This window comes from Terrapene carolina, unplaced genomic scaffold, assembly GCF_002925995.2.
Source record: "Terrapene carolina triunguis isolate 2854851 unplaced genomic scaffold, T_m_triunguis-2.0 Scaffold227, whole genome shotgun sequence".
NCBI classification, from domain to species: domain Eukaryota; kingdom Metazoa; phylum Chordata; order Testudines; family Emydidae; genus Terrapene; species Terrapene triunguis.
In genome coordinates this window covers 318061-331043 of record NW_020664578.1, presented here as the reverse complement: position 1 = coordinate 331043, position 12983 = coordinate 318061, and the positions used below count along the sequence as shown (strand labels likewise).

The 12983-nt window shown below is 53.3% G+C and overlaps 1 protein-coding gene across 1 annotated transcript in view; it reads left to right on the top strand.

The window, feature by feature from the left end:
• LOC112117452 (SLAM family member 5-like) overlaps positions 1-10279 on the top strand; it is a 50395-nt gene extending 40116 nt beyond the window's left edge. Inside the window, exons 7-9 of the mRNA XM_029912461.1 lie at positions 7770-7871; positions 9288-9349; positions 10121-10279. Coding sequence (XP_029768321.1) covers positions 7770-7871; positions 9288-9349; positions 10121-10279 — 323 coding nt within the window. The remainder of the gene's footprint in view (positions 1-7769; positions 7872-9287; positions 9350-10120) is intronic.
• The last annotated feature ends 2704 nt before the right edge of the window (positions 10280-12983 follow it).

The window sequence follows — 12983 nt, the reverse complement described above, 5'->3', positions numbered from 1 at the left end:
CACATTAATTCGGTGGTGTGCGGCCACACTACCCCTAATTCGAATTTACAAAATCGATTTTGGTGCTACTCCGCTCGTCGGGGTGGAGTACAGAAATCGATTTTAAGCGCCCTTTAATTCGAAGTAACTGGCTCCGTTGTGTGGACGGGTTAAGGATTAATTCGGATTAACGCAGCTAAATCCGAATTAAAGTCGTAGTGTAGACCAGGCCTAAACTGCAGAGAGCGTCCGTTGGTGCTGTGGCGGCAGTGGAGAGGTTAATCCAGTTTACAGGCCTTGATTCTAATTCCCACGGAGGCGCTCTGGTGCTCGCTTTGGTTGATCAAAAAGGAAGTGTTGGACCTGGCTGAGGATGAGGAATTGTAAACAGATGGGCACCAAGGATTTTGTCAGACAGGCACAAAGTCCTGTTTCCCTCAAACAGCAGGGAGAGAGCACACAGCCTGGGGCACAAGTCACAAGCCAGATACGCCAGCCCTGTGCCCAAGCAGGACTGACATAGGACGGGACCAGCCCTCCCTCCCACCCCGCCAGCCCCCGGGCCTGGAATCTCCAGGGTCACCCCGTTGCTCCACATTCCATAGGCTTTGCCTTCACTGCTGAGGCCGGATGTGTTTTTTCACATGGAGATCACTCTCCTAGTGGAGAGCAGGCACAAGCCGTTTTGGCCTCGCCGCAGGTAGTCAGGGTTAGTATGTACACCCTGCCCAGACCCCTGGGGTGAGGTCAAGCTGGGTCATTAGCGTCACTACGTTCCTTTAATGACTCCGAATTGTTGCCCGCTTGTATCTGCCCTTTGAGCGAGTCGGAATCTCATCTCCTCGCCCTCTGTTGCGGGCTCATTACGGGACGCTCGCAGGGGTCTGAATTACAGTGACACCCACTTGATGCTGCCAAGATGGCTCCCAGGGGACCGATCGAGACACGTGTTCCCAGCTTCCCAAAGAGCTCCACCCACAACGGCCCACGCGCAGCCAACCAGACACTCGGTGCAGAGCATTCGTTGGCTGCGTGTGCTCTGAGGGCGGGACACCGTTATAGCTCAGAGAGCTGGTCAGCCAGTCAAATGCACCCCAAAGCCCGTGGTCCTTGACGTGCCCATCCCTCCAGCACCAGGCTTGACGCTCAAGTCCCGAGTTCCCATCCAAACGGCTCTTTTCTCCTGCGGGACAGGTGGAAATGTAGAGTTCCCAGGCAGACTGTAACCCCTGTTTTCACCTGTGGGGGTGCGGGGAACGGAGTTCAGGCTCAGAGATGGGTGCCGTGACGTTCTGTCCCTTAGAACAGTGGTTTTCATTTGTAGACCTCTAAAAAATGTCAAAGGGAGGCGCAGACCCCTTTGGAAATCTTAGGCCTAGACTGCAGCTCCCCGGGGGTCCGCAGACCTGAGAACCAGAGCCTTAGAGCTGGTTACTATCCCAAGGGGCGAGGGAATGTCAGAAACCTGCATGAGGCATCAGCTTGAATGGGAAGCTAATGAATGCGGGCAATTCTTTCAAACCTCCCTGCTTTGCAATGCAGCCCCCCAGATTGCCTCGCATTACCATGTCTTTAAAGGAATATTAGCACTTCATATGCAAAGGCTCAGCGCTGCAGGGATGAGCTCCGCAGAAAAGCTTCTGGATAATATTCCCTTAGACTGAGGGGGGGGGAGGGGGATTGCTCAGATCCTGGGAACAGATGCAGGGCCTAATTCTCCACTCAGACCAGCTCTGTGCCGTTACTTCTCCATTTGCACCCATGAGTGCCTTTTATGGAGTCACCTCTGATTGACACTGGGATAAGAGAAGAAGTGGGTTTAAGACGTGCATCTGAAGAAGTGGGTTTTTTACCCACGAAAGCGTATGCTCAAATAAATCTGTTCGTTTTTAAGGTGGCCACCGGACTCCTCGTTGTTTTGGTGGATACAGACTAACACGACTACCCCCTGATACTTGGGATAAGAGAGAGGCCCATCAAGCTGTTAGTCTCAGTAGCCTGACCTGGTTACTCCGGATTGTGCATGTTAATCACCCACTCACCCTTCCTTTTGTATGCAACCATCTCTCTGCACGGAGCACCTGGAATATTTCTGAGCAGTGACGATCAAGGCTTTCATTCTCGCATTCCGATTAATTTCTACTAGGGGCCTGTGCACACCAGGATTAAATGGGGGCATTTTCGAACACGTTTTAAAGAAAACTCTTTTCATCCTAGTGTGCCCAGGCCCAAAGAGATTAGCGCATGCACCAGCTCACAGGATCAGGACCAGCCGGTCATGTACCATGTTAGATTAGATTGAGTAGGTAGGCAGATGGAGCGCACAGGACTGGGGCCAAGAGAGGGGGTTGGGGACAGAGCAACGCCCATACCAACGCCGCACCAGATAATAACTCCTCCACACTGTCCCAGGGATGCTCAGCTAGCAGGTAGCCTAGGAGAGTGTTTCTCAATGACCAGTCTGTGGACCGGTGCTGGTCCCTGAGAACTCCCTGACGCAGTTTAAGAAGGCAGCAAGCAGTCCCTGGTATCAAAAAGGTTGAGAAATACTGGCCTAGCTACAAGAGGATTCAAGTGCCTGCTCTATAGGGTGACCAGATGTCCCAATTTTATAGGGACAGTCCCAATTTTTGGGTCTTTTTCTTATATAGGCTTTTATTACCCCCCACCCCGTGCTGATTTTTCACACTTGCGGTCTGGTCACCCTACTGCTCTACCACAGACTTGCTGCAAGACTTTGGGCAAGTCACTTAGACTCTGATCCTCAGAAGTATTTCGGTATCTAACGCCTACTGGCATGGGCAGTCGGGGTGGAGGGCTGCTGCAGCACCCCCAGGTTTTATGTGGGGTCCTGGCTACTGGCCCCGTGCCCAGGGTCCCGGCTGCCAGCCCTGCATGCAGGACTCCGCTACTGGCCCCGCGCCTGTCCCCAGCCATGGCCCCAGCCTCGGCCCCTTTACCCCGTCTGTGTCTCCACCTCCTGGAGACATGGCCCTGCTCCCAACCCCCACTCTGAGGGGTGGGGGCGTGAGGTAAAGCGTTTTGGGATCATTTTGCTGGCTTTCAGCACCCCCACTATAAAAAGCGTTCCAGCGCCACTGCCCATTGGGCCACCAGGCTCTGTGCCTCAGTTTCCCCATGTGTACAATGAGGATAATAGCTCTGCCCTGCCTCACAGGGGTGTTGCAAGGATAACTATGTTAAGGATTGCGAGGCACAACCTACAGCAATGAGGGCCAGATAAGCACAACTGACAAGCATCCCTCTGTCTCCATGCATGCAATCTGCGACACACTCACTCCTGACTTCTGCAACGTACTTCCTGGCTGCACACGCATTCATAGGATGTGACTCTGTGTCATCCCTATCTGGTATTGAGGGGGGAAAATCTGTGTTTAATATTGTCAGCACGAAGGGAGCATACCACTTCAGAGATCCTTCAGAGATTGATGGACAAGCTGCAATTTCTGCAGTAAGGAAGTTGGCAGCAGTGTCGTACGTCCAGAGCGAGAAAGAAAAGGAGACCCCCAGAGACCTCAACTGCTTGCCCCTCAATCTAGCCCTTGACAAGTCACTGGGCAAACGCCCACCATGTGGACAGTCTTGAAGAACACGTCATAAGAGCATCTTGGCAAACACAGAGTTGGATGTCTTTGTATATTGAGACACCGGATGTTGGATCACCATTGCCACAGAGATGGAAAAATGTGAATGATGAACAACTTCCTGTGTCCTTCAAGGGCCCAGTGGGATCTGAGCTTCTACAAGACCTTATTTGTGCCTCTATCAGAAGGGGTAGCCGCACAGTCAGCTGTGTCTGTAGCCAGAACAATTTGCCCTGGACAGACCTGTGTACACGCCAAGGCAATGAAAACTGTGGTCTCCTGCACACTCTCGTCAGCGATCAGAATGATGAACAAGATGAGGATAGAGCTGGTGACCTTTCTAGTCAACATCGTCACCTTTCAATGAGACGTGTATACGTTTATTATTAGATTTTGTTTTACCTTTTAGATTATTGTTGTGATGCTTTGAGGTCACAAAGAAATCGGTGCTGCCTGAGTGGAACAGAGGGGCAGGATCAGATGAGAGAATCTGGCCTGCTGAATGGCAACGTGTGTTTTACGCAGAAGAGAGAGGGGTAAAGGCAGAGCTGGCGTTAGCTGATACAGTTTCATTGATCTCAGTTGGAGCCAGGGGTGGCTCTATGTTTTTTTGCGCCCCAAGCACGGCAGTCAGGCCGCCTTCGGCGGCATGCCTGCGGGCAGTCCGCGGTCACGCGGATTCGGTGGCGTTTCTGCGGGTGATCTGCCGGTCCCGCGGCTTCGGCGTACCCACTGCTGAATTGCCGCTGACGCCGCGGGACCGGTGGACCTCCCGCAGGCACGCTGCTGAAGGCTGCCTGAGTGCCGCCCTCACAGCGACCGGCACACCGCCCCCCGCGGCTTGCCGCCCCAGGCACGCGCTTGCTGCACGGGTGCCTGGAGCCACTCCTGGTTGGAGCAGCACCGACATAGGCCAGGTCTGGATTAGTCCCAGTATTGCCAACTCTTGTGATTGTATCGTGAGTCTCACAATTGGAGCTGGGCAAATAACTGGTTTTTTCAGTTCAGTGACCAAACCAAAAATCTAAACAGTCAGTTCGTTTTGAACCAAAACTGAATATTTTTGTTGTTGTTCTTCCCCTCGCTGAAACAACAACAAAAAATTAGTTTGGGTCAAATGAAATCTTTTGAAAATGTTGATTTGAATCAAAATGGTTTGATTTGACATTTCCCCTTCACACCCTCCAAAAAAGCAATTATTTTTTTCCTGTACAATTTGCTGAATTCGACCCAAATTTGCAAATAGTTTTGGTTCCCTGAAAAAAAAAATGTTGGGGGGCAAATTTACCATTCACTGACATATTTTTGCCCAGCTCTGTTCACAATGTTCGGTGTTTTTCAAAGCGCCTGCTCCTGGAATCCTGTGATTAGATAATCTCCACTTCCTTTATTTGTTTAACAAACAAACAAACCACTGTGACAGACCCAGACCAGTAGGGTACAGGAGTCTGGTAGAGGGCAAATATACTGGTCACTGGATGTGTAGTTTTCTGTTCCCTGAGTGACCAGAGCAGGGGCTGCACTAGAGTAAACAGGAACCTGCTAGAACCAGTTAAGGCAGGCAGGCTAATTAGGACACCTGGAGCCAATTAAGAAGAAGCTGCTAGAATCAATTAAGGCAGGCTAATCAGGGCACCTGGGCTTTAAAAGGAGCTCACTTCAGTTTGTGGTGTGAGTGGTTGGGAGCAAGAGGTGCAAGGAGCTGAGAGGCGGAGGCTGGGCGACTGAGGAGCACAAGTGTTATCAGACACCAGGAGGAAGGTCCTGTGGTGAGAATAAGGAAGGTGTTGGGAGGAGGCCGTGGGGAAGTAGCCCAGGGAGTTGTAGCTGTCATGCAGCTGTTACAGGAGGCACTATAGACAGCTGCAGTCCACAGGGCCCTGGGCTGGAACCCGGAGTAGAGGGCGGGCCCGGGTTCCCCCCAAACCTCCCAATTGACCTGGACTGTGGGTTCTTCCAGAGGGGAAGGTCTCTGGGCTGTTCCCCAACCCACATGGTGAATCTCTGAGGCAAGAAAATCCGCCAACAAGCGCAGGACCCATCAAGATAGAGGAGGAACTTTGTCACACCACATATTTCTAGCCTGCAGGGTTAGAAAGCGAAAAGCTTGAAAACATAAAGCAATTGCACCTTAGAGGCCCAGAAATCAGGAGGCAAACAGAGAATTGTAAGTTAATTACTAGCTGAAAAATGAGATTTAAATAAGCTGTGTTGATTTTTGGGAGCTTGCCTCCTGGTTTTTAAGCACTTGGGTTGGCTATTAATTATCTGTATTATTGTAGTACCTGGGAGCCCTGTTCATGGACTAGCACCCCACTCCTGTAGGCATTGAAGAAACAGCACACAAAAGTGCTGTGTCTATGAAGTGCTAATGTGCAATTTTTCATTTAAAAACCAAACCTGTCACAATTTTTGCAGTTGCCAGAGCAGCAGAACAAGGACAATCGTCCAAGGACCCGGGGCAAAGTGGGCCTGTCGGAGGAACAGCGAGCTACTTCACCTGGACAGCAGAGAGAACAGACAGAAATGCAACATGGAGCACTACAAACACAGCCACCTCCACAGGAGGACCCACAACGCCCAACACAACAGTTCGCATCCCAGTAAAGGACACCACTGGGCACAAAGCCAGTAAGTCTTGGGCAGAGAGCTCTGCCAACCGCATTCAGGGCGAGCCCCCACTCCCCTCGCTGAGCTGTTACTCATGAGTGAACCCACTCAGATGAACCTAGGGATTTCTTGCAAAAGGGGACATGGCAGACTTCAGCAGGTTGCAAAATGGTTTGAATGACTCAGAAATTTGAACTGTAGCCACACAGGCATCGGAGGAGGGACTGAGGCCCCCCCAAGAGCAGCTCAAGGAAAACCTCTGCTCAGCACACAGCCAGGGTCAAAGACAAAGCAAAGGAGAAACGAAGCTGTATTAAGAGAGAGAGAGTAGCAGCATCTCTCCCATTCCAGAACTAGGTCCATCCACTCAGCGTGTACCCTCCTCCCCACCAAAGCGCCACTCAACACCGACTTTAATACTAACCCTTCCCTCCCCAGGGCTGGTTTATTAGCCAAGCTACAGTTTCTTGAAAGCACCTCTGGTGCAGTGTCGCTTCTAGGCACTCTGGGTACAAGTTTCCAAGAAAGTTTGGGGAGTCTAGATCTCCTGGAAAGCCAAAGAGGGTGAAGCGCCTCCATCCCCCAAAAGCAGCTTATGTGTCTGAGTCACTTAGGTGACTTCCGAAATGTTAGCCTTTAGCATCCCACACAAACTGCAAACAGAGGTGACTGCAAGCTCTCTGGGGCAGAGGCCATTTCTTTGGTCTGTGTTTGTACAGCACCTAGCACCGGGAGCCCCCCAATACAGATCATAAAGATTAGGTTGTAGGATTTACTCCCTGACTGCAATTACCGGCAGCTGCATTTGCAGACACTGTAGTTGGATCTGCCACACCTGTGCCTAGAGCACTGGATTGGGACTCTGAAGACCCGAGTTCTAGCCCCAGCTCTGCCACTGGCCTGCTGGGTGACCGTGGGCAAGTCACTTCCCTGCTCCATGCCTCAGTGTCCCCATCTGTGCAATGGGCAGGATGATCCTGACCTCCCTTTGTGAGGTACTTGGCGAGCAAAGGATGATGATGATGATGATGATGATGATTGTCCCCGTGTCAACCCAGCAGGGCAGCTGTCAAAGCCAGCAATTGCAATCCACTCTGGGGAGGGGATCTGCAACGTCACCTTGACCTGCACCATGCGGGAAAGAGGCGGGGACGTCACCATCCTGGCACCAGCCAGGGAAGAGCCATGTTCTGTCGACAGCCCATTCTCCGCATCACCCAGAAGCCGGCCAATGGCTTCCTGAACTACACCTGCACCAGCTGCAGCGCGGAGGGCAAGAATTCCAGCACGGTGTCCCTGAGCAAGCACTCAGTATGGGGGAGGGATAGCTCAGTGGTTTGAGCATTGGCCTGCTAAACCCAGGGTTGTGAGTTCAATCCTTGAGGGGCCATTTAGGGAGTTGGGGATTGGTCCTGCTTTGAGCAGGGGGTTGGACTAGATGACCTCCTGAGGTCCCTGCTCTGAATCAACCAGGCTCTGTTGCCATCCCTGGAGCTGTATGGATTGACACCAGCTAAAGAGTTGGCCCTGGCTGTGACTCAGTTCGTGACTCAATTCCTTCTCTTCCCTTTGTAGGCGCCTCCACTTCCAGCTCGATCAAGTACTGGGTCCCGCCGGTGTTCATGGTCATTGCGTTGATCACCCTGTATTTCACGTACAGGAAGACCACAGAGAGAGGTGCGGGGTGTGGCCTGGCTCTGTTAGCCTGGAAATTCCAGGCCCAATTCTGATCTCAACTGCCCTGTTCACTTCAGTGAAAGGCAGGGGGTGACTCTGAATTAGGCAGGTCAGCTGCCTGGTTTTAAACCGAACAGTCCTTCTTTCGGGGGGCCGATGCGGAGACAAACCTGGACTGCGCACGGAGGCCAGGGGGGCTGAGGCGCAGTGGCATTCTCTGTGCAGCATGACCTTGTACACCCCGTGCAATACAATGCCATTGCACATTGCTACGCCAGAAAGCAACCTTGCTGCAGGCACCCACAGCCCTTCGGGACTTACACTGCGGGCCCAGCAGGGTCAGACTTTAGATCCTGCTGCTCCCAAACCTCAGGCCCCTGCCACCTGAGCTACAGGAGAATCCCCATCAGTGGCTAGCCGCGTAGGGTCTATGACACCATGGGGTAGTTTTGATTTCATCCAGTAGAGAGCAACGATGCATTCACACACTAGCCAGCTCATTAAGGGAGTCAGGGTTGAAACTTCACTTTAGAGAGTCTCCTGCCAAAGCCCTTTGCGCCCCCTCCCCGCCTCCCTCAGTCACCCTCACCACCACGCAGCTTTCTTTGGAGAATGCAGAAGAATGTAAAAAAACATTTATTCCCCCGGTGATTTCCCTTAACACCACCCTTTGGTTTTGTTCCTCAGAAAGCCGCAGCAGAGCCGGGTCCATTGATCAATCCTCGGGTAAGATTCACTTCCCTCCTTCCATTCTATTCACACTATGCTGTGCCCATCATTGGGGTATCAGTCGTGAGGATCGGGGGGTGCCCAAGGGCCAGAACCTCAAAATATTTAAGGGCCTAACTCCCACCGATGGCCTGATTTCACCAGGATTTAGGCACCCATACATCTTGAAGGCTCTGGACCTGAGTGATTTAGGAGCACAAATCTCATGGACTCTCAATGGGATGGTCTCTCTAACACCCTGGGACCAACATGGCTACAACAACACTGCAAACAAGATTTCCCCCTGCCCCCCGCCATCATGGTCTATTTTCCTTTCCCTTCTTTTGCACTTTCCGTTCATTGCGCATTGCCACTTTCCATTGCTCAGCACAGTTGGGGCTAAATCCTACAAACATGCATTAGTTACTCATATTGCAGCAGAACCTGGAGCCTCAGCCATGGCCCAGGACCCCACGATGCTAGGAGCTGTACGAACACAGGAAACAAAGACAGTCCCTGCCCCAAAGGTATTTAAGGGCCTGACTCCCGTTGGCCTGATTTCAATGGGAGTTAGCTGCCCAAATCCCTTTGAGGAGCTGGGGCCGAGCCCCATGATTGCTCTGAGCAGGAACGGGTGTGGAGCACCTGCTTTGCCTTGGCTTGTTTTCCTTTGTGGGTTTATTACCAGCCCAATGCTTTGTATTGCAGACTCTGATTCGCAAGACAATCAAGCGGTTCACAGTGCAGCCTATGTTATCCCCCATCCGGAGGTAGGTCCCTAAGACATATTTCCCTTCCCCTCCTGCCACCCAGCAAATGACCATTGGCGCCAGGATTAGACCCCGGCCGGCCCTTTGGGCAGGCCCGGCGGAGGGGGGGGGGGGGGGGAGGTTGAGAGTCCGGAATCCTGCCTTCTGTTCCTCTGCCAGGCTTTCTATCGGACCCTGAGCCAGTCACCTCGCTAGGCCTCCATTTCCTCATCTGTAAAATGGAGGAGTAAGTGATCCAGACCCTGCTTTGGAAAGAAGCTTGCATCCGTAGATCTCAAAGCGCTCACCCCACAGCGCCACTTACGGGTCTCTAATGCAATGACCCCCATGGCTTAGAAAGCCTCAGTGTGAGCACCTGTGCACGAATGGGTCTTCATTCCTAGATTGCCTTAAACCACTTTTGTTTCAAATTTATGGCCTGATTCAGCCCCTGTGTTAATCCAGTTTCATGGCCACATACCTCCCTTGATTCCAGCAGCCCTGCACCAGTACAAAAGTGGATTGAGACTATGGCCCTTACTTCTCACGGAAACGTTGCCCAGTGACAGACACCTGGGCTCTGTGCCTGGCTCTACCCCCAGGCCAGCCCCTGCACCTGTGGGGAAACTGAGTCACACATGGGAATAACAATGCTTAGCAAGAGTGCAACGGGGCTCCATCCATTCACATTTGGGAAGCATTTCAGAACACCCCCAGGCAGGCAGCAGTGGGTCAGCCTATTCGAACACGCAGGCGAAGATCCATCTACCGTGGCTGTATTTTGTATTGCAGGCGTGGAATCAGACCCATGCGGAGACGCTGCAGGCAAAGGAGACGCTAACCACCGAGGAAAACGAAGCAGCTCTCTCTGACCCAGATCCTTCCCCCAGCCAGGCAAGAAGTCACTGCTCCTTGGTTTTACTTTTTGAAAATAAAGAGCAACAGGACTGATTGAATTGCCCCTGGCCATCAGCTGCTACAAGAACTAGAGTGAAATCCTGGGCCCCCGATGTCCATGGCAAAACTTCACGCTTAGTTCTAACTTCCTGCAGCACCCACAACACCTGCTCTGTCCAGACACCCTGCTCCCAGCTTCCAGGCGGTGTCTGCTGGGCTTTTTGTCCTGCTCTGTCTCTCTTCCTCCCTGGATGTCTCTCTCCTCCTTCCCCAAAAGCAAAATCCGCTCCACCCAAACCTTAGACATCTTGACTAGCCTGCAGGCATGCCTCCATCTTGGAGACAGCTAGGGCTGGATGAAGGGCAGCTGCTAAACAGATGCGTTTAAGAGGTTTTTAACCCTCCCACATGACGCACTTGCACTTTTCATCCATCGCTCACTAAGAGCTGGGTGTTATTAATCCCCAATTAGCAAGGGGGGTCGTCAAAGGCTGCCTCTCCCCATCACACCCTGGGTGACTTACCTTGAAGGTCAGTCCCTGGGTGACAGCAGTCTTGCTGGCTGGGGCAGGGTCGCGGCCCTCCGGCTATGCCACTGAAGGAGCCCATCCCGGCCAGAGCAGCCCAAAGAAAATGAAAAACACTTCCACGGCTCACTGGAGACCAGTCTCCCCACAGTTGCCTGGCGGGCAGGGGATGCAGCCTTTCCTACCCTCCAAGAAAGTCTCTGCTCGGGCACACCTGAGGCTGCAGGTGGGGCTGAGTGTGACCACAGGCGGTGGTTAACCCCTTCCTGGTTTGGGAGCGGAGGGGGGAGTTGTCTGCCTGCCCGCCGGGCCTTTGCTCATGCCATCTCACTGAGAGCCTGATCCTGCTCTTCTTTCCACCAGCCCAAAGCAGGGATAACACAGGTGTGAGAGGAAAATGAGAACTTCTCAGACCTGTTCTAGCTGGGCTCAAAGCGCAGAGGAGTTTGCAGGTCACTGGGGAGGCTCTGAGCAGCGCCCAGAGATGAGTTGTCCTGATGCAAACTCCACAGCTGCCCCCAGCCAGTCGGGCTCCTGGAGAGTCGGATGTGCGATTATTCCAGAATCTCGGGCCTGGGCGGAAGGGCTGGTTTTCTGCTTCTCTTGCCAGCTCCCATCCTGTGCCCAGCACCCATAAGTCACCGGCAGCTGCGTTCTGAAAGGGAAGTGCCTGTGGAAGCCTTTAAACTCTTCCCTGGCTTCCTTCTAGCTCATTTTCATGTGGATTTTGCTTCTCCTTAGATTGAACAGAACACAGCGGCTGATAGCGCAGCCCCGCCCAGCTAGTCAGACCCGGTCAGAGCCTCCTGGCCCCTCAGCGCGATGCCAACACATGGAGAAACCACAGAGGCTTTGGTCACTTTTGAAGAAAGCTCTGTACGCCACTCCCACCCTGCCCCAAATCTTCCCCTGGTCCCCTGATGAAGAAGGGAGGTGACAGTCAATCTCACCCCTTACATGGCGCTTTTCTCCTGTAGATCTCAAGGTGCTTTGCAAGTGGGGGTACATATCAACAGCCCCATTTTAGAACGGGAAACTGAGGCACAGAAAGGCGACGTGACCGTACCTATCAAGCCAGCAACAGAGCGAGGAAACAGAACCCAGGAATCCTAATACCCTGCCTGGCACTGGACTATGCTGCCTAGCCTTGATTGTGGTGCTGCTCCCTTGTGGATGGCAAACTTTGGTCCTGATTCTCCATAATGTTAAGCACGTGTCTAAATCCTAGCGAGATTGGGGACTGGTTTTGGTTCCGGGAGTATCAAAACTGTAGAGCAATCTAATGGGGGTGGGGTCGTGTGTGTGTGTGTAATACACAGGATTTCATCCAATAAAGTAATATTTATTGTTTGAAACACGGCTGGCCCCGATTCTGGAACTGGTGGGAGTTGGGGGTTTGCAAAGAAAGCGGGATTAGGCCATATCTCAGCCCCGGGTGAGCGCCCCTCTCAGCCACCCGCTAGACCGCTGTGAGGGAACCCTGCCTCTGGATGATTTAAGCCTCTGGAACCTGAACACAGCCCTGGGGCACAGACCCCCTGTCTACCACCCCCTGCTGAGGGCTGGAGCCCACAGACCAGGGTCTAGCCCCTGGCTCAGTGCTGACCCATCTGCCATTGCTTAAACACGCCCTCTGCCAGAACCCCACCCAAAGGGGTGACCACTGACCTCTCTCAGAGGCGCACGCCGGGCCCTGGATTCTAACCCCATCGTTGTCAGTGAACAGAGAAAGCACAGGGGAGTACAGCTCCCACAGACCACTCACGTCCAACCTGCAGGGCCCCCCGCTCGCCCAGCGGAGTCCGGGGGGGACCAGCTGTGCTCAGGTAGGTAGGCAGGGTCCCCTGGCTCATCAAGCTCCTACATGCTGGGTGGCTTCTCGCTCCTTGAGCCGAAGAAGAACAGGCCCTGAGTAAGGCAGCTCCTGCCCTTTTGTAACACTTAGCCTAGGGTTACCATATTTTAATTTTTAAAAAGGAGAACACTCCATGGGGCCCCGGCCCCGCCCCAACTCCGTCCCCAGCCCCGCCCCAACTCTGCCCCCTCCCCTGAACGCTCCGCCCCCTGCTCCTCCCCCTCCCCTGCTTCCCGCGAATCAAATGTTCACGGGAAGCCTGAAACAGGGAGGCAGCAGGTAAGCTGGGGCGGGGTGCGGCGCGGCGCGGCTCAGTCCGGCCCCCCTGGCCGAGCGGCTCCCTTTGGCGGCCGGCTGGCCCAGGCCAAGAGGCTCT